Genomic DNA, 21,107 nt, shown 5'->3' on the forward strand with positions numbered 1-21,107 from the left:
GTTTCAGCCTCCAGCAGCAACATGTGCTTTCTCTGCTTCTACTAACCTAAAATGTATCTGCATGACACCAACATACAGCAGGGGGCGCTGAGTGTGAACATAAAGGCCTGAAGGACAAAATCCTGTTTACTGAGTTGAGAATGTTTTTAAGCTCATTAGATGAAGTGTTGTGTGTGTTCAGTCTGTCAGGATGTCTGATCACAGAGGAAGGCTGTGCTTCTCTGGCCTCAGCTCTGAGCTGCAACCCCTCCCATCTGAGAGAGCTGGACCTGAGCTACAATCATCCAGGAGACTCAGGAGAGAAGATCCTGTCTTCTGGACTGAAGGATCCACACTGGAGACTGGACACTCTCAGGTATGGACAGACAGGTGGACACTCTCACGTATGGACAGACAGGTGGACACTCTCAGGTATGGACAGATGGACACTCTCAGGTATGGACAGACAGGTGGACACTCTCAGGTATGGACAGACAGGTGGACACTCTCAGGTATGACAGACACTCTGACTAACTGTGGGTTCATGTTTAATGGTGGATATGAGTGGAGGTGTATGAAGCTGATTGTGTCTTTGTCTCTTCCTCCAGGATGGACCATGGTGGACCGCAGAGACTGAAACCTGGTCTGAGGAAGTGTGAGTGTGTTTTCAGTTTGATTCATGAGAACTTTGAGAAAAACTGGATGAAATATGTAAAAGAAGTGAAAAAAGATCAAAATGATGGAAAATGTGTTTAGTCAGAAATGGACGTGGCCTAAACTGACATTTATCTTGAACCAATGAATCCATGAAACAGAAATTTCCTTCTGTTGGTCACAGTTCAGGAGTTAAAAGAGAAATGTTTTATAAATGTCCACATGGTGGCGCTACCTGCTCCAAAATGTCCCTCATGTCTCTCCTGCAGATAAAGTTCATTCATTCATACTGACTTCAGCTGTTTGGAGCATTTGGACTAAAATGTGTTTGTAACAGACGACAGTTTGAGATGAAAATAACAGACTTGATGTGCAAAGACCTTCACTTTACACCAAACCTGATGAACAAACATGAATATTACTGAATATCACTGTCATGTTGACTGTTCATGTTCTAACTGAACTGTTAAATGTTCACTTACTCTGTATGTCCAAAGCTTTCAGTCACATCTCATGGTCTTCCTCAGTGATGTCTCAGTAGGAGCAGGTTTGATTATCAGCAATAAGTAATAGTTATCAAAGATAATCATTAAAAATCAATAAAAACATGAATATGAATGAATAATTAGGTGTTGCCTCCCTGAGGTCCAAACAGTCATCAGAGATATGAACAGTGACCTCATCAACAACCAATCACAGGAGACATCAGCATTATCAATTAGAGATCAATAGAGAGAGAGAGAGTGTGTGTGTGTGTGTGTGTGTGTGTGTGTGTGGCACTGATCCCACATAGTTTGGCCTGAACCACAGACTGTAGCTGTGTCCCAATCTGGTCCCAATTGCGAGGCTGCATCCTCGAAGTACGCGGCCTTTGCGGCCTTCGAAGGATGCAGCCTTCTGAGGAACCTCCGAAGGCTGCATCAACCGTTGTTAAATGAGACGGTCGAGCCTTCGAGGCATTTCCTGGTTGCGTCACCAGCTGTTCCCTCCCATAAGACGAGAAAGACGTCTCGACCGAAAAGACGGTGAAAAAGCTGACAAAATTATAAGAAGAAAGGAGAAGAATAAAGGAAAGGAGAAGAAAGAAGGAAAACACACAAGAGAAAGAATAATAAAATAATAATAATCTGTAAATACTTATTCCTGATGTAATTTTTGTAAGTAGTTAAATGTTTCATCACTTGATAATAAAAGAAAATATTTAATCCCTTGTTCTTCCTGAACAGTAGCACTTTATGCCGTTTGTTAACCCTGTTATAAATTGTACTTAAGTTGTAAATACTAAATGGAATAGACAACGTGTAACAATTGACAATATTTTTTATTTTATAACATTAACATAAAATCACCACTTCTTTTTCGCCTGGTGGGGCTGGACCTTCCCCTCCATGCCCATCTTTTCCAGTATTGTTCTAAACACAGAGGGAAGCAAGAGAAAAGGTAAACACAGGGATGCTATGTTAACAGACAAAAGGGTTCTAATATAGCAAAAAATTATCATAATAATTAAGTATAACATATAATAGTGACAATCCCAAACGTAGCTCTTTATTAAAATCTAAATTTGTTCATCTTAGTCTATATATATATATATATATATATATATATATATATATATATATATATACATATATATATACATATATATATATACGTATATATATATATATATATATATATATATATATATATATATATATACATATATATATACATATATATATATACATATATACATATATATATATATATACATATATACATATATACATATATATATATATATATATATATACATATATATATATATATATATATATATATATAAAATAAATCAAGTAATAAAATATAAGTAATTAGTAAAAGTATAAAAGTATAAGTAGTAATAAGTACAAATAATTAAATAAAACAAACCAATACTTACACTTGAATGAAAAGTCTTCACCTGATGGTGTCGCCATTGTTGTGTTTTCGCGGCACAGCGCCGCGCAAAGGATCTTGGGATCTAGGAGCATCTGGGAGGCCGCGAAGGATAGTAGCGATGCATCCTCGAAAAAGAGGGAAAAGAAGGCCGCATTTCAAGGCTGCATTTGAAGGACTCTTCTTCGAATTGGGACAGCCTTCGCGCGGCGTTGTGACGTAATCGACCTCTAAATGCGCACTTCGAGGATGCAGCCTCGCAATTAGGACCAGATTGGGACACAGCCTGTATATAAGAACCCCGCCAAACTGATAGTTTAGCGTCATACGTCATACACCGTTGGAAACCTCAGACTATTGGCTAAAAGGTTATCAACGTCATTTCACCGAATATTTCCATTGGCTGGAACAGCTGTCAATCAAAGCCACGTTGTCGTTGTCTTTGTTCACATGTCCTCATTGGCTTTGGAGGCACGTGCTGCCTAATCTTAAGCACTGATTGGCTGGTGTGTGATGTCGTCAGAAGCAGGAGAGGCTAACGGTCGTAAACATCTAGTCACGTGTACTCTGAGATGCACGTGTTGTCAAATACATGTTGATATATTGAGGAAAGTATTCCGGTTAGAAGGAAACGGATTTCATATTTCATCAGAATGGATACTTGGCGAGCTGTAGATAAAGTCCTGAGTCATAAGATGATCGTTGTGGATAAAGGGAAGACTTTGAAGGTATGTAGCATTATAGCTGTTAGCTTACTTTAGCTGAGGGGCTAGCCGAGCTAACCGCTAATACTATTACGGCTGTGAGCAACCATATAATTGGTGAGTGGTCTTGAATGAATCAGGAGAATCTAAGCTTTCTAACAATGTACGGCATGAATATAAATGTTTAAGGGTGAAGAACGTGTCGCTACCTCCTAACATCCGTCCCGTCCCGTGGGCGGCACAGCGTGCATTAAGAGGATAAACTGCTCTTCATTCACAGGAACATACACTCTGCCTTTTCACTCTACAATACGGTGTGTAGTGTGTGTCTATGTGTGTGTCTGTGTGTGTGTTTAATCCAAGACATGATGTAGTCATGCATTGGAGTGGAGGAATGTTAGCATTTCAACACGCTCAGCAGTCAGGCTTGCCCTTTTTTTGGTGACAATGTTTCCAGCAAGTGAAAAAAGCCTTTCAGATGGCGTTGATGTGGCAGGTACAGAATTACGAGTTGTTTTTTTACATTGATCAGAGTCAACTGTCTCACTGGTGTTGCTGCTGCCTCTACCGCTACTCGCTGCCGCCATCTTTTGTTTTCAAACGACGCATCGACGCACAGTTTTTGCGTCGACGTAATCGATGACGTCGACGCGTCGCCCCAGCCCTATATAGAGTGAGACAGATGCGGGGTGAGACAGCTATAGAGTGAGACAGATGCAGAGTGAGACAGATGCAGAGTGAGACAGCTCTAGAGTGAGACAGCTCTAGAGTGAGACAGCTATAGAGCGAGACAGATGCAGAGTGAGACAGCTATAGAGTGAGACAGCTACAGAGTGAGACAGTTACAGAGTGAGACAGTTACAGAGTGAGACAGCTATAGAGTGAGACAGCTACAGAGTGAGACGGTTACAGAGTGAGACGGTTACAGAGTGAGACGGCTATAGAGTGAGACAGTTACAGAGTGAGACAGCTGCAGAGTGAGACAGCTGCAGAGTGAGACAGTTGCAGAGTGAGACAGCTAGAGAGTGAGACAGCTACAGACTGAGACAGCTACAGACTGAGACAGATATAGAGTGAGACAGATGCAGAGTGAGACAGCTATAGAGTGAGACAGCTATAGAGTGAGACAGATGCAAAGTGAGACAGATGCAGAGTGAGACAGCTGCAGAGTGAGACAGCTTTAGAGTGAGACAGCTGCAGAGTGAGACAGTTACAGAGTGAGACAGATATAGAGTGAGACAGTTGCAGAGTGAGACAGATACAGAGTGAGACAGCTATAGAGTGAGACAGCTATAGAGTGAGACAGCTATAGAGTGAGACAGATATAGAGTGAGACAGATGCAGAGTGAGACAGTTGAAGAATGAGACAGCTACAGAGTGAGACAGCTGCAGACTGAGACAGCTGCAGAGTTAGACAGTTGAAGAGTGAGACAGTTGCAGAGTGAGACAGTTGCAGAGTGAGACAGCTAGAGAGTGAGACAGCTACAGACTGAGACAGCTACAGACTGAGACAGATATAGAGTGAGACAGATGCAGAGTGAGACAGCTATAGAGTGAGACAGCTACAGAGTGAGACAGTTGCAGAGTGAGACAGCTATAGAGTGAGACAGCTGCAAAGTGAGACAGATGCAGAGTGAGACAGATGCAGAGTGAGACAGCTAGAGAGTGAGACAGATGCAGAGTGAGACAGCTGCAGAGTGAGACAGCTTTAGAGTGAGACAGCTTTAGAGTGAGACAGATATAGAGTGAGACAGTTGCAGAGTGAGACAGATACAGAGTGAGACAGCTGCAGAGTGAGACAGATATAGAGTGAGACAGCTATAGAGTGAGACAGCTATAGAGTGAGACAGATGCAGAGTGAGACAGCTATAGAGTGAGACAGCTATAGAGTGAGACAGCTGCAGAGTGAGACAGATGTAGAGTGAGACAGATGCAGAGTGAGACAGTTACAGAGTGAGACAGCTAAACATACTTAAGTTAAAGTAAAATACAGATTTATAAAACTACTTTAAAAAGTACAAGTACACAAAAAACTACTCAATTACACTAACGTCAGTAAATATAATGAGTTACTTTCCACCTCTGATTGTCAGTAAAGTAGTTCATAAATCAACAGATGATAAACTGCAGCTGTATTGTGTCTCGTTCTCTCCATCAGATGCCTGTGAACTGGAACTGGATCCAAACACAATGAACAGAAACCTCAAACTGTCTGATAACAACAGGAAGGTGACATATGATGTGTATGAGGTTCAGTCATATCCTGATCATCCAGACAGATTTGACTCCTGGCCTCAGCTGCTGAGTAGAAATGATCTGACTGGTCGCTGTTACTGGGAGGTCGAGTGGAGAGGAGAGGTTTATATATCAGTGAGTTACAGAAGAATCAGAAGGAAAGGAGACAGTGATGACTGTAAGTTTGGATTTAATGATCAGTCCTGGATTCTGAGATGCTCTGGTGGTCATTACTCTGTCTGGCACAATAAGATAGAAACATCCATCTCCTCCTCTTCCTCTTCCTCCTCCTCCTCCTCCTCCTCCTCCTCCTCTGTCTCTAACAGAGTAGCAGTGTATGTGGACTGTCCTGCTGGCACTCTGTCCTTCTACAGAGTCTCCTCTGACACACTGATCCACCTCCACACCTTCAACACCACATTCACTGAACCTCTGTGTGCTGGGTTTGGGCTCTACTGGTCCTGGTTTGATTCAGTCTCTCTGGTTCCTCTGAATTGAATTGAATGTATTAAAGGATAGCTCTTTAAGATGTAGCATCTCATTTTCAAAGGGGTCCCTAGACAGACATATACATTATGGAAATGGAGAAAGAAAGATCATCACACTTCTCTTCTCCTTTACATTTTAATCTTTCATTTGCACTCTATGTCCTTTTAATGATTTTAAAGCTAATTATTATTTTATGCTGCAATCTTATATTTAATGTTCTATTCTAGCATTTTATTTCTCTCTTTCTATTTTTCTGTACTTTGTTTTTGTTCTTAGTGTGTGTGTGTGTGTGTGTGTGGGGGGGGGGGTTAATTGTATGTTTTAATGTTTCTCAAATTACATGTTTTTCTGTTTTATATAAAGCACATTGAGTTGCCATTGTGTATGAAATGCTCTATAACCCTAACCCCTACCTCTTTGGACCACATTTGATTTCTCTGTTTTATTATTTACTTATTTTTAATACATATATTTTTCCTTTGAGGTTGGCATCTTGTACATTTTCTCCCTGTTATATTTGTTATAGCTCTTACTTATGATTTAGTTTAACTTTATTTTGTCTATGTATTCATTTATTCATGTTTGGTACATTTTCTTTCTTTTCTCCTTTTGAGGGTTGTAGTGGGGGGTAGTGGGCGCGCAAATATGTCATAAAATCAGTATTTTGACATCATCACATCTTTTCTCATGTTTGATCATAATAATCATACTACTGTTATACTGAATACTGCAGGTAGCGCCACCATGTGGACATTTATAAAACATCAGCATTGTTCTTCACATTGTCTAATCTCTTTTAAATGTAACAATTATTTTGACATTTTAATACCAAACATAAATAAAGCCAGTTTATTCTTTTCCAACACAAATGTTTTTATCTTCCACTGCAGCGTTTAGAAATAAAACAAACTGAAAAATGTTTCATGGAAAGTTTTTTTAATAGATTTTATTCACTTTTATTTTCTTAACTTCAAACATTTCAACAACTCTGAACATGTTTTATATGTTTTTACAATCTTCATAAAACACAATTTTATTTTTATTTTAACTTAAAAAACTTAAAACTCTCAGAGACATGATTCTAAAAAAACTAAAAACAAACCGTTAAAAGTTAAAAAAACTATTCTGTCAAACTTTCTGTTAGTAAACTTAAAAGTTTCCGTCTGAAGATTTAAATCAAACGCAAAGTTCATTAAAATCATTTTTACTCAGAAATGTGTTAAACAAACTCCTGAAAGTCATTTAAATCCTTTTAATGAATTTAAATACTTTTACTTCATCATTTCAGTTTTTATGTTAAAACTCTTTGAAAGCAGCAGCAGTGAAGGAAGGAAGGAAAGGAGGGAGGGAGGAAGAAGGAAGGAAAGAAAGGAGGGAGGAAGGAAGGAAGGAGGGAGGAAAGGAAAGAAAAAGGGAAGGAAAAGGAAAGAAGGAAGGAAGGAAGGTATGAAAGGAGGACAGAAGAAAGAAAGAGAAGGAGGCAGGGAGGAAAGAAGGAAGGGAGTAAGGAATAAGGAAGGAAAGGAGGGAAGAAAGGGGGATAGAGGAAGTACAGACAGAAGGAAGGAAGGGAGGAAAGAAGAATAAGGTGACACATGGGTTAAATCAGGAGGGAGAAAGGAAAAGAGGAAGGGGGGAGGAAAGGAAGGAAGGAAGGAAGGATAAAGGATGTTTGAACAGATTTGAAAGGAACTACTTTGTGTGGAGGATGAAGATGAGCGGAGTGATGATTCACTTCCACAGCCGGTAGACTCCGAGAGCGACGGCGAGGCACGAGAACAACGTCGCTGCACAAACACACAAAACCCATTATTAACTTCTATCACTGTGTGTGTGTGTGTGTGTGTGTGTGTGTATATTAGATATATGTTTACAGACTCTAACTAAGGGAGTCCTTAAGAAACTCATTTTCCCACAATCCTCGGTTGTTCATAGCCAGGTCCTCTAGCATCCAGCTGCTAACAAAAGGCGCGTTTCCACTGCAGGAACTTTGGGGTAATTTTATGGGGCCGGCCCCGTTGGTGCGTGTCTCCACTGCAGGACAACGATTACGTGGCGATGGAAACTCATGACGCCGCCGAGGGGTCCTACACTGCAGTGGAGACACGGCCACAGAGAGGGCCGAGTGAGAGGACTGTAGAAGTTCCTACCCCCTCCTTTTACCAGGAACTCCTGCAGTGGAAACGCAGCTATTGTTAGCTGTGTTTCGGTGCCGTAGACGGCAATCAATGCCTGCACCTCATCATCTGTCCATTAGTCGTACATCTTCTTGCTGTTGTCTTGTTGTTTACATCGGTGTCTGCGAGGCTAATGTCTGCTAGGCTAATGTCTGCTAGGCTAATGTCTGCTAGGCTAATGCTCCCCTTCTGCTGGATTTTAAACATGCCGGTTGTTTTGGTGCTTTCTGATGGCGTCAGAGCTGCTCTAGGTTTAGCCAATCAGCGCCGGGTTAACCTTGAGCCCCACCCAGGAGCTTTTCAGGGCCAACAGAGTACCTACCCTGGAGTAGTACCCACCCTGGAGTAGTCCCTACCCTGGAGTAGTACTTACCCTGGAGTAGTAGCTACCCTGGAGTAGTAGCTACCCTGGAGTAGTACCTACCCTGGAGTAGTACTTACCCTGGAGTAGTACCCACCCTGGAGTAGTACCTACCCTGGAGTAGCACTTACCCTGGAGTAGTACCCACCCTGGAGTAGTCCCTACCCTGGAGTAGTACTTATCCTGGAGTAGTACCCACCCTGGAGTAGTAGCTACCCTGGAGTAGTACCCACCCTGGAGTAGTAGCTACCCTGGAGTAGTACCCACCCTGGAGTAGTAGCTACCCTGGAGTAGTACTTACCCTGGAGTAGTCCCTACCCTGGAGTAGTACCCACCCTGGAGTAGTACTTACCCTGGAGTAGTACCTACCCTGGAGTAGTACTTACCCTGGAGTAGTACCTACCCTGGAGTAGTACCTACCCTGGAGTAGTAGCTACCCTGGAGTAATACTTGCCCTGGAGTAGTACTTACCCTGGAGTAGTACCTACCCTGGAGTAGTACTTACCCTGGAGTAGTACCTACCCTGGAGTAGTACTTACCCTGGAGTAGTACCTACCCTGTAGTAGTCCCTACCCTGGAGTAGTCCCTACCCTGGAGTAGTACTTACCCTGGAGTAGTCCCTACCCTGGAGTAGTACCTACCCTGGAGTAGTACCCACCCTGGAGTAGTACTTACCCTGGAGTAGTACCTACCCTGGAGTAGTACCCACCCTGGAGTAGTACCTACCCTGGAGTAGTCCCTACCCTGGAGTAGTACCCACCCTGGAGTAGTCCCTACCCTGGAGTAGTACTTACCCTGGAGTAGTACCTACCCTGGAGTAGTACTTACCCTGGAGTAGTCCCTACCCTGGAGTAGTACCCACCCTGGAGTAGTACCTACCCTGGAGTAGTACTTACCCTGGAGTAGTACCTACCCTGGAGTAGTAGCTACCCTGGAGTAGTACCTACCCTGGAGTAGTACTTACCCTGGAGTAGTACTTACCCTGGAGTAGTACCTACCCTGGAGTAGTACCCACCCTGGAGTAGTACCTACCCTGGAGTAGTACCTACCCTGGAGTAGTCCCTATCCTGGAGTAGTACCCACCCTGGAGTAGTCCCTACCCTGGAGTAGTAGCTACCCTGGAGTAGTACCTACCCTGGAGTAGTACTTACCCTGGAGTAGTACCTACCCTGGAGTAGTACTTACCCTGGAGTAGTACCTACCCTGGAGTAGTAGCTACCCTGGAGTAGTACCCACCCTGGAGTAGTAGCTACCCTGGAGTAGTACCCACCCTGGAGTAGTACCTACCCTGGAGTAGTACTTACCCTGGAGTAGTACCTACCCTGGAGTAGTACTTACCCTGGAGTAGTCCCTACCCTGGAGTAGTACTTACTAGGCCTGCACGATATCAGCAAAATGTGCGATGTGCGATCACACTGTTCAATATTGCGATGACGATATGACTTGCGATAAATAAGAAAATATTTAAAGTTTGCATACAGTTCCTGTCTCTTTCAGATTTTCAGCTTTAAAAGATTCCCTGCTTTTAGGTACTCTAAAACACTGAATAGCTGATTGTAATTACCGCAAATTCCGGACTACAGAGCGCACCTGATTAAAAGACGCATGCTCTAATTTTAGAAAGAAAATCAATTTTGTACTTGTACAAGCCGCGCCGGATTTTAAGCCTCAGGTGTCCCACGTTGTAATATGAGATATTAGCTAGGGTTGGTCTGGCGATGCCTGACAGCCATCACGCATTTATTGTGTATTATTTTGTCATTATTAAGGCAAAAGAACTCAATTTATGTCCATGGACATTGTAATGAATAGACTATAGGCTTAATATTAGTTTGCATCCAGCGTGCTGCGTGGACTTCAATACATCTGCTGCACCGCTGCTATCACAATTATCAAATGCTAAGTTTCTACAGTCAGTGACTGTGACCCTCATAAAAGTAATATTTTACAAATCTGCATTATATAAACTAACGAAATTCGTTAAAGTAAGTAATTTGGCGACTTCTAAGTCATTAAACTAAGTCTTACTTTTACTGGAGTAATCTACCTCGTTGGCACCTGTCATTGTACGTCTTGCTTTGAATTAAAACCTACTGAGCGAACTCTCCCGTTCTCTCCTATGAACGAGTCAGACAACAACAACGTGTATCAACCATGAAGCAAAGTGAAAAAATAATAAAGTACGTAACAGCCGCATCATATGATTTTCTTCGAGTATTTTCCATGTTGATGAGAGTCAGTACAAATGACTGATTTACAATAATAAAGCGTGCTTGATTTATCACACAATTTCATTGGACCTCTGTGAACTACTCATCAATTTTATTGGTCTACTGTTACAAGGCAAAATGTTTTGGACGCCACGAAAAAAAAAAAAAAAGTGTGCGTGGCCAATTTATCGCATTACAGACCAGCTTTTGCGATGGGTTCATCGCGAACGTTCACATCGCAATGACGATGAAAATTCGATTAATCGTGCAGGCCTAGTACTTACCCTGGAGTAGTCCCTACCCTGGAGTAGTACCCACCCTGGAGTAGTACTTACCCTGGAGTAGTACCCACCCTGGAGTAGTACCTACCCTGGAGTAGTACTTACCCTGGAGTAGTACCTACCCTGGAGTAGTACCTACCCTGGAGTAGTACTTACCCTGGAGTAGTACCTACCCTGGAGTAGTACTTACCCTGGAGTAGTACCTACCCTGGAGTAGTAGCTACCCTGGAGTAGTACCCACCCTGGAGTAGTAGCTACCCTGGAGTAGTACCCACCCTGGAGTAGTACCTACCCTGGAGTAGTACCCACCCTGGAGTAGTCCCTACCCTGGAGTAGTACCCACCCTGGAGTAGTACTTACCCTGGAGTAGTACCTACCCTGGAGTAGTACTTACCCTGGAGTAGTACCTACCCTGGAGTAGTAGCTACCCTGGAGTAGTACCCACCCTGGAGTAGTAGCTACCCTGGAGTAGTACCCACCCTGGAGTAGTACCTACCCTGGAGTAGTACTTACCCTGGAGTAGTACCTACCCTGGAGTAGTACTTACCCTGGAGTAGTACCTACCCTGGAGTAGTACTTACCCTGGAGTAGTACCTACCCTGTAGTAGTCCCTACCCTGGAGTAGTCCCTACCCTGGAGTAGTACTTACCCTGGAGTAGTCCCTACCCTGGAGTAGTACCTACCCTGGAGTAGTACCCACCCTGGAGTAGTACTTACCCTGGAGTAGTACCTACCCTGGAGTAGTACCCACCCTGGAGTAGTACCTACCCTGGAGTAGTCCCTACCCTGGAGTAGTACCCACCCTGGAGTAGTCCCTACCCTGGAGTAGTAGCTACCCTGGAGTAGTACCTACCCTGGAGTAGTACTTACCCTGGAGTAGTCCCTACCCTGGAGTAGTACCCACCCTGGAGTAGTACCTACCCTGGAGTAGTACTTACCCTGGAGTAGTACCTACCCTGGAGTAGTAGCTACCCTGGAGTAGTACCTACCCTGGAGTAGTACTTACCCTGGAGTAGTACTTACCCTGGAGTAGTACCTACCCTGGAGTAGTACCCACCCTGGAGTAGTACCTACCCTGGAGTAGTACCTACCCTGGAGTAGTCCCTATCCTGGAGTAGTACCCACCCTGGAGTAGTCCCTACCCTGGAGTAGTACCTACCCTGGAGTAGTACTTACCCTGGAGTAGTCCCTACCCTGGAGTAGTACCCACCCTGGAGTAGTACTTACCCTGGAGTAGTACCTACCCTGGAGTAGTACTTACCCTGGAGTAGTACCTACCCTGGAGTAGTACCTACCCTGGAGTAGTAGCTACCCTGGAGTAGTACCCACCCTGGAGTAGTAGCTACCCTGGAGTAGTACCCACCCTGGAGTAGTACCTACCCTGGAGTAGTACCTACCCTGGAGTAGTACCTACCCTGGAGTAGTACTTACCCTGGAGTAGTCCCTACCCTGGAGTAGTACCTACCCTGGAGTAGTAGCTACCCTGGAGGAGTAAGTACTCCATTGGCCCCCGTAAAGGTCCCTGTAAATGGCGCTGTGTGTGTGGGGGAGGTTCCTACAGTGGAGACACGCACCTTATAGGAACCCTCTGGTCTACAAGAACCCTCTGGTCTACAGGAACCCTCTGGTCTGCAGGAACCCTCTGGTCTACAGGAACCCTCTGGTCTACAGGAACCCTCTGGTCTACAGGAACCTGAACCCTCTGATCTACAGGAACCCTCTGGTCTACAGGAACCCTCTAGTCTACAGGAACCCTCTGGTCTACAGGAACCCTCTGGTCTACAAGAACCCGAACCCTCTGGTCTACAGGAACCTGAACCCTCTGGTCTACAGGAACCTGAACCCTCTGATCTACAGGAACCCTCTGGTCTACGGGAACCCTCTGGTCTACAGGAACCCTCTGGTCTGATCTACAGGAACCCTCTGATCTACAGGAACCCTCTAGTCTGCAGGAACCCTCTGGTCTACAGGAACCCTCTGGTCTGCAGGAACCCTCTGGTCTACAGGAACCTGAACCCTCTGGTCTACAGGAACCCTCTGATCTACAGGAACCCTCTGGTCTACAGGAACCCTCTGGTCTACAGGAACCCTCTCGTCGTACCTGCTACGTAGCGGATCGTCTCCAGTTTGTGTGACTCCAGGACAGTTTTGAGCGACGCCACCTGCAGGTCGATCTTCTTGTTGATCTCCATGTTGTCGTTTTCCAGGTCGGCTTTCTGTCCGCAGGAGACACGCAGTGATGTCATCAACCAGTCACGTGATGTCATCAACCAGTCACGTGATGTCATCAACCAATCACGTGATGTCATCCAAAACAACCAATCATATCTCACCTCGTGTCTTATTCTTCTTTCCTCCCTCCCTCCCTTCCTACCGTCTGTACTTCCTCCATCCCCCTTTCTTCCCTCCTTCTTTCCTTCCTTCCTCCCTCCTTTCATTCCTTCCTTATTCCTTCCTCCCTTCTTTTTTTCCTCCCTCCCTCCTTCTCTCTTTCTTTCCTCTGTCCTTCTTTCATACTTTCCTTCCTCCCTTCCTTCCTCCCTCCCTCCTTCCTTCCTTCCTCCCTCCTTTCCTCCCTTCTTCCTTCCTCCCTCCTTTCCTTCCTTCTTTCCTTTCCTGCCTTCCTTCCTTCTTCCCTCCTTCCCTCCTTCCCTTCCTTCTTCCTTCCCTCCTTCCTTCCTCCCTCTTTTCCTTACTTCTTCCTTCTTTCCTTTCCTCCCTTCCTTCCTTCCTCCCTCCTTCCTTCCTTCCCTTCTTCCTCCTTCCTTCCTTCCCTCCTTCCTCCTTCCTTTCCTTCCTTCCTTCCCTCCTTCCTTCCTTCCTCCCTCCTTTCCTCCCTTCTTCCTTCCCTCCTTCCTTCCCCCCTCCTTTACTCCCTTCCTCCTTCCCTCCTTCCTTCCTCCCTCCTTCCCTCCTTCCTTCCTTCCTTCCTTGACTCGAGGACATCAGGAGGGTTAATCTACGTTTATTTACCTTGTGATGAAACTCTGTGCTCGCCTCCATCAGCTTCTTCTCCTGATCAGTGAACTGACAGAAAAACACAGAAATCAGCTCAGAGCAGAAACTCGATGATAAAGAGACAGTAATACAGAGGTGTCAATAAAGGGAAGGAAGGAAGGAAGGAAGGAAAGAAGGAAGGAAAGGAGGGAGGAAGGAAGGAGGGAAGGAAGAAGATTATAATGAGACGTTAATAAAACCCTCACGATGTCCGATGTCCGGCTGCGCTCCAGGTTGATGTCCAGTTTGGTTTCTGCTCGGACTTTTAGACCCTCCTCCTGGGAAGGAAGGAAGGAAGGAAAGGAGGAAGGGAGGAACGAAGGTTAATTCTCCTCCTGAACCACAAAATGCACAAAATCATCAGTGAAGCTTAGCTGTTGGTTTATATTCAGGAAGGACAGAAAGAAAGGAGGGAGGAGGGAAGGAGGGAGGAAAGAAGGAAGGAAGGGGGGAGGAAAGAAGGGAGGAAGGAATCAAACAGGTTTAATCTCCAGCCGATCGATCAGTTAAACTAGTTTTAAAAGCAGCATCAGGTTTGTTAAAATGTACATTTAGTATTTTTGTTGGTTTTATCCCTCCTGTTGTCCTCGAGTCAAGGAAGGAAGGGTGGTGCTTCATTCCTTCTGTCATTCCTTCCTCCCTACCTTCCTTCCTTTCTTCATTTCTACCTTCCTTCCTTCCTTCCAATATTCCTCTCTTCCTTCCAAAGTTAGTTAAACTGAACCTCATGGACACAGTGAAACCTCATAGTATAATATATATATAATATATAACAAACGGACTCACCGTCAGTCTGTTCTGAAGCTGCTGCAGTTCTCTCTTCATTTTCTAGAAACGCAGAATGAGTTAAAACAGAAGCGACAGTGTTGGTCTCTGATTACTGACTGTGATGTGTGTGTATCTGTGTGTGTGTGTGTGTGTGTATCTGTGATGTGTGTGTGTGTGTATGTATGTGTGTCATCGTACTGTGTTCTCGGAGCGGAGGTTGGCGAACTCGCTCTTCTCCAGGATCACCATGTCCTTCCTGATGGAGTCCAGGTGAGCCATGATCTGCAGCAGAGCGATTTCCTGCCACACACACTCAGGTAACTCAGGTAACTCAGGTAACTCAGACACACTCAGGTAAACTCAGACACACTCAGGTAAACTCAGGTAGACTCAGGTAACTCAGGTAACTCAGGTAACTCAGACACACTCAGGTAACTCAGACTCAGGTAACTCAGACACACTCAGGTAACTCAGGTAAACTCAGACACACTCAGGTAAACTCAGACACACTCAGGTAACTCAGACACACTCAGGTAACTCAGACACACTCAGGTAACTCAGGTAAACTCAGACACACTCAGACACACTCAGGTAACTCAGGTAACTCAGACACACTCAGGTAACTCAGACACACTCAGGTAAACTCAGACACACTCAGGTAACTCAGACACACTCAGGTAACTCAGGTAAACTCAGACACACTCAGGTAACTCAGGTAAACTCAGACACACTCAGACACACTCAGGTAACTCAGACACACTCAGGTAAACTCAGGTAACTCAGACACACTCAGACACACTCAGGTAAACTCAGACACACTCAGGTAACTCAGACACACTCAGGTAACTCAGACACACTCAGGTAACTCACACACTCAGGTAACTCAGGTAACTCAGACACACTCAGACACACTCAGGTAAACTCAGACACACTCAGGTAACTCAGGTAAACTCAAAACACACTCAGGTAAACTCAGACACACTCAGGTAAACTCAGACACACTCAGGTAAACTCAAACACACTCAGGTAAACTCAGACACACTCAGACACACTCAGGTAAACTCAGACACACTCAGGTAAACTCAGACACACTCAGGTAACTCAGGTAACTCAGACACACTCAGGTAACTCAGGTAACTCAGACACACTCAGGTAACTCAGACACACTCAGGTAACTCAGGTAACTCAGACACACTCAGGTAACTCAGACACACTCAGGTAAACTCAGACACACTCAGGTAACTCAGACACACTCAGGTAACTCAGACACACTCAGGTAACTCAGGTAAACTCAGACACATTCAGACACACTCAGGTAACTCAGGTAACTCAGACACACTCAGGTAACTCAGGTAAACTCAGACACACTCAGGTAACTCAGACACACTCAGGTAACTCAGACACACTCAGACACACTCAGGTAACTCAGGTAAACTCAGACACACTCAGGTAAACTCAGACACACTCAGGTAACTCAGACACACTCAGGTAACTCAGGTAAACTCAGACACACTCAGACACACTCAGGTAAACTCAGACACACTCAGGTAAACTCAGGTAACTCAGACACACTCAGGTAACTCAGACACACTCAGGTAAACTCAGACACACTCAGGTAACTCAGACACACTCAGGTAAACTCAGGTAACTCAGACACACTCAGGTAACTCAGACACACTCAGGTAACTCAGACACACTCAGGTAACTCAGGTAAACTCAGGTAACTCAGGTAAACTCAGGTAACTCAGACACACTCAGGTAACTCAGGTAAACTCAGACACACTCAGGTAACTCAGGTAAACTCAGGTAACTCAGGTAAACTCAGGTAACTCAGACACACTCAGGTAACTCAGGTAAACTCAGACACACTCAGGTAACTCAGGTAAACTCAGGTAACTCAGACACACTCAGGTAACTCAGGTAAACTCAGACACACTCAGGTAACTCAGACACACTCAGGCACACTCAGGTAAACTCAGACACACTCAGGTAAACTCAGGTAACTCAGACACACTCAGGTAACTCAGACACACTCAGGTAACTCAGGTAAACTCAGACACACTCAGGTAACTCAGACACACTCAGACACACTCAGTTAACTCAGGTAAACTCAGGTAACTCAGGTAAACTCAGGTAAACTCAGACACACTCAGGTAAACTCAGACACACTCAGGTAACTCAGGTAAACTCAGGTAACTCAGACACACTCAGGTAACTCAGGTAACTCAGGTAACTCAGACACACTCAGGTAACTCAGACACACTCAGGTAACTCAGGTAACTCAGACACACTCAGGTAAACTCAGACACACTCAGACACACTCAGGTAACTCAGGTAAACTCAGACACACTCAGGTAACTCAGACACACTCAGGTAAACTCAGACACACTCAGGTAACTCAGACACACTCAGGTAAACTCAGATAAACTCAGACACACTCAGGTAAACTCAGGTAACTCAGACACACTCAGGTAACTCAAGTAAACTCAGGTAACTCAGGTAACTCAGACACACTCAGGTAACTCAGGTAACTCAGACACACTCAGGTAACTCAGACACACTCAGACACACTCAGGTAACTCAGACACACTCAGGTAACTCAGACACACTCAGGTAACTCAGGTAACTCAGACACACTCAGGTAACTCAGACACACTCAGGTAACTCAGGTAACTCAGACACACTCAGGTAACTCAGACACACTCAGGTAACTCAGGTAACTCAGACACACTCAGGTAAACTCAGACACACTCAGACACACTCAGGTAACTCAGGTAACTCAGACACACTCAGGTAACTCAGACACACTCAGGTAAACTCAGACACACTCAGGTAAACTCAGATAAACTCAGACACACTCAGGTAACTCAGGTAAACTCAGACACACTCAGGTAAACTCAGATAAACTCAGACACACTCAGGTAACTCAGACACACTCAGGTAAACTCAGACACACTCAGGTAACTCAGACACACTCAGGTAACTCAGGTAAACTCAGACACACTCAGGTAAACTCAGGTAACTCAGACACACTCAGGTAAACTCAGGTAACTCAGACACACTCAGGTAAACTCAGGTAAACTCAGACACACTCAGGTAAACTCAGACACACTCAGGTAACTCAGACACACTCAGACACACTCAGGTAAACTCAGGTAACTCAGACACACTCAGGTAACTCAGGTAACTCAGACACACTCAGGTAACTCAGACACACTCAGGTAACTCAGACACACTCAGACACACTCAGGTAAACTCAGACACACTCAGACACACTCAGGTAACTCAGGTAACTCAGACACACTCAGGTAACTCAGACACACTCAGGTAAACTCAGACACACTCAGGTAAACTCAGATAAACTCAGACACACTCAGGTAACTCAGACACACTCAGGTAAACTCAGACACACTCAGGTAACTCAGACACACTCAGGTAAACTCAGATAAACTCAGACACACTCAGGTAACTCAGACACACTCAGGTAAACTCAGACACACTCAGGTAACTCAGACACACTCAGGTAACTCAGGTAAACTCAGGTAACTCAGGTAACTCAGACACACTCAGGTAAACTCAGGTAACTCAGACACACTCAGACACACTCAGGTAAACTCAGACACACTCAGGTAACTCAGGTAACTCAGACACACTCAGACACACTCAGGTAAACTCAGGTAAACTCAGACACACTCAGGTAAACTCAGACACACTCAGGTAACTCAGACACAGGTAACTCAGACACACTCAGGTAACTCAGGTAACTCAGACACACTCAGGTAACTCAGACACACTCAGGTAACTCAGACACACTCAGGTAAACTCAGATACACTCAGGTAACTCAGACACACTCAGGTAACTCAGACACACTCAGGTAAACTCAGATACACTCAGGTAAACTCAGACACACTCAGGTAACTCAGACACACTCAGGTAACTCAGACACACTCAGGTAACTCAGACACACTCAGGTAAACTCAGGTAACTCAGACACACTCAGGTAACTCAGACACACTCAGGTAACTCAGACACACTCAGGTAACTCAGGTAAACTCAGGTAACTCAGACACACTCAGGTAAACTCAGGTAAACTCAGACACACTCAGGTAAACTCAGGTAACTCAGACACACTCAGGTAACTCAAGTAAACTCAGGTAACTCAGGTAACTCAGACACACTCAGGTAACTCAGGTAACTCAGACACACTCAGGTAACTCAGACACACTCAGACACACTCAGGTAACTCAGACACACTCAGGTAACTCAGACACACTCAGGTAACTCAGGTAACTCAGACACACTCAGGTAACTCAGGTAACTCAGACACACTCAGGTAACTCAGGTAACTCAGACACACTCAGGTAACTCAGGTAACTCAGACACACTCAGGTAACTCAGACACACTCAGGTAACTCAGGTAACTCAGACACACTCAGGTAAACTCAGACACACTCAGACACACTCAGGTAACTCAGGTAACTCAGACACACTCAGGTAACTCAGACACACTCAGGTAAACTCAGACACACTCAGGTAAACTCAGATAAACTCAGACACACTCAGGTAACTCAGGTAAACTCAGACACACTCAGGTAAACTCAGATAAACTCAGACACACTCAGGTAACTCAGACACACTCAGGTAAACTCAGACACACTCAGGTAACTCAGACACACTCAGGTAACTCAGGTAAACTCAGGTAACTCAGACACACTCAGGTAAACTCAGGTAACTCAGACACACTCAGGTAAACTCAGGTAAACTCAGACACACTCAGGTAAACTCAGACACACTCAGGTAAACTCAGGTAAACTCAGACACACTCAGGTAAACTCAGACACACTCAGGTAACTCAGACACACTCAGACACACTCAGGTAAACTCAGGTAACTCAGACACACTCAGGTAACTCAGGTAACTCAGACACACTCAGGTAACTCAGACACACTCAGGTAACTCAGACACACTCAGACACACTCAGGTAAACTCAGACACACTCAGACACACTCAGGTAACTCAGGTAACTCAGACACACTCAGGTAACTCAGACACACTCAGGTAAACTCAGACACACTCAGGTAAACTCAGATAAACTCAGACACACTCAGGTAACTCAGACACACTCAGGTAAACTCAGACACACTCAGGTAACTCAGACACACTCAGGTAAACTCAGATAAACTCAGACACACTCAGGTAACTCAGACACACTCAGGTAAACTCAGACACACTCAGGTAACTCAGACACACTCAGGTAACTCAGGTAAACTCAGGTAACTCAGGTAACTCAGACACACTCAGGTAAACTCAGGTAACTCAGACACACTCAGACACACTCAGGTAAACTCAGACACACTCAGGTAACTCAGGTAACTCAGACACACTCAGACACACTCAGGTAAACTCAGGTAAACTCAGACACACTCAGGTAAACTCAGACACACTCAGGTAACTCAGACACAGGTAACTCAGACACACTCAGGTAACTCAGGTAACTCAGACACACTCAGGTAACTCAGACACACTCAGGTAACTCAGACACACTCAGGTAAACTCAGATACACTCAGGTAACTCAGACACACTCAGGTAACTCAGACACACTCAGGTAAACTCAGATACACTCAGGTAAACTCAGACACACTCAGGTAACTCAGACACACTCAGGTAACTCAGACACACTCAGGTAACTCAGACACACTCAGGTAAACTCAGGTAACTCAGACACACTCAGGTAACTCAGACACACTCAGGTAACTCAGACACACTCAGGTAAACTCAGGTAACTCAGACACACTCAGACACACTCAGGTAAACTCAGGTAAACTCAGGTAACTCAGACACACTCAGGTAAACTCAGGTAAACTCAGGTAACTCAGACACACTCAGGTAACTCAGACACACTCAGGTAAACTCAGACACACTCAGACACACTCAGGTAACTCAGGTAAACTCAGACACACTCAGGTAAACTCCCTCCTTCCTTCCTCCCTCCTTTCCTTCCTTCTTCCTTCTTTCCTTTCCTCTCTTTTTTCCTTCTTCCCTCCTTCCATCCTCCCTCATTTCCTTCCTTCCTCCCTTCCTCCTTTCCTGCCAGACACACTCAGGTAAACTTCCTTCCTACCTTCCTTTCTCCCTCCTTCCCTCCTTCCATCCTCCCTCATTTCCTTCCGTCCTCCCTCCTTTCCTTCCCTCCTTTCTACCTTCCTACCTTCCTTCCTCCCTCCTTTCCTTCCTTCTTCCTTCTTTCCTTTCCTCCCTTTTTTCCTTCTTACCTCCTTCCTTCCCTCCTTCCATCCTCCCTCATTTCCTTCCTTCCTCCCTTCCTCCTTT

General features: G+C 44.8%; 1 protein-coding gene and 2 long non-coding RNA genes across 4 annotated transcripts in view; 2 read left to right on the plus strand and 1 right to left on the minus strand.

The window, feature by feature from the left end:
* The first annotated feature begins 252 nt into the window (after window positions 1–252).
* LOC128371864 (uncharacterized) lies at window positions 253–3,948 on the plus strand. The gene is made up of 3 exons (XR_008322823.1): window positions 253–355; window positions 588–634; window positions 3,447–3,948. It is a non-coding gene; the product is annotated as an uncharacterized LOC128371864 (long non-coding RNA).
* A 3,666-nt stretch (window positions 3,949–7,614) lies between these two features.
* ccdc90b (coiled-coil domain containing 90B) overlaps window positions 7,615–21,107 on the minus strand; it is a 16,429-nt gene continuing 2,936 nt past the window's right edge. The window contains exons 4-9 of one of the 2 annotated variants that reach the window (XM_053332237.1): window positions 14,974–15,075; window positions 14,794–14,835; window positions 14,214–14,285; window positions 13,984–14,037; window positions 13,112–13,226; window positions 7,615–7,768 (exon numbers count right to left, since the gene is read on the minus strand). In XM_053332237.1, the coding sequence (XP_053188212.1) occupies window positions 7,713–7,768; window positions 13,112–13,226; window positions 13,984–14,037; window positions 14,214–14,285; window positions 14,794–14,835; window positions 14,974–15,075 (441 nt within the window). In that variant the 3' untranslated portion in view covers window positions 7,615–7,712. The remainder of the gene's footprint in view (window positions 7,769–13,111; window positions 13,227–13,983; window positions 14,038–14,213; window positions 14,286–14,793; window positions 14,836–14,973; window positions 15,076–21,107) is intronic. The other variant, XM_053332239.1, reaches the window with a different exon arrangement.
* On the plus strand, window positions 19,388–20,108 carry LOC128371871 (uncharacterized). The gene is made up of 3 exons (XR_008322829.1): window positions 19,388–19,417; window positions 19,534–19,573; window positions 20,078–20,108. It is a non-coding gene; the product is annotated as an uncharacterized LOC128371871 (long non-coding RNA).

Source organism: Scomber japonicus, chromosome 13 (genome assembly GCF_027409825.1).
Source record: "Scomber japonicus isolate fScoJap1 chromosome 13, fScoJap1.pri, whole genome shotgun sequence".
NCBI lineage: Eukaryota > Metazoa > Chordata > Actinopteri > Scombriformes > Scombridae > Scomber > Scomber japonicus.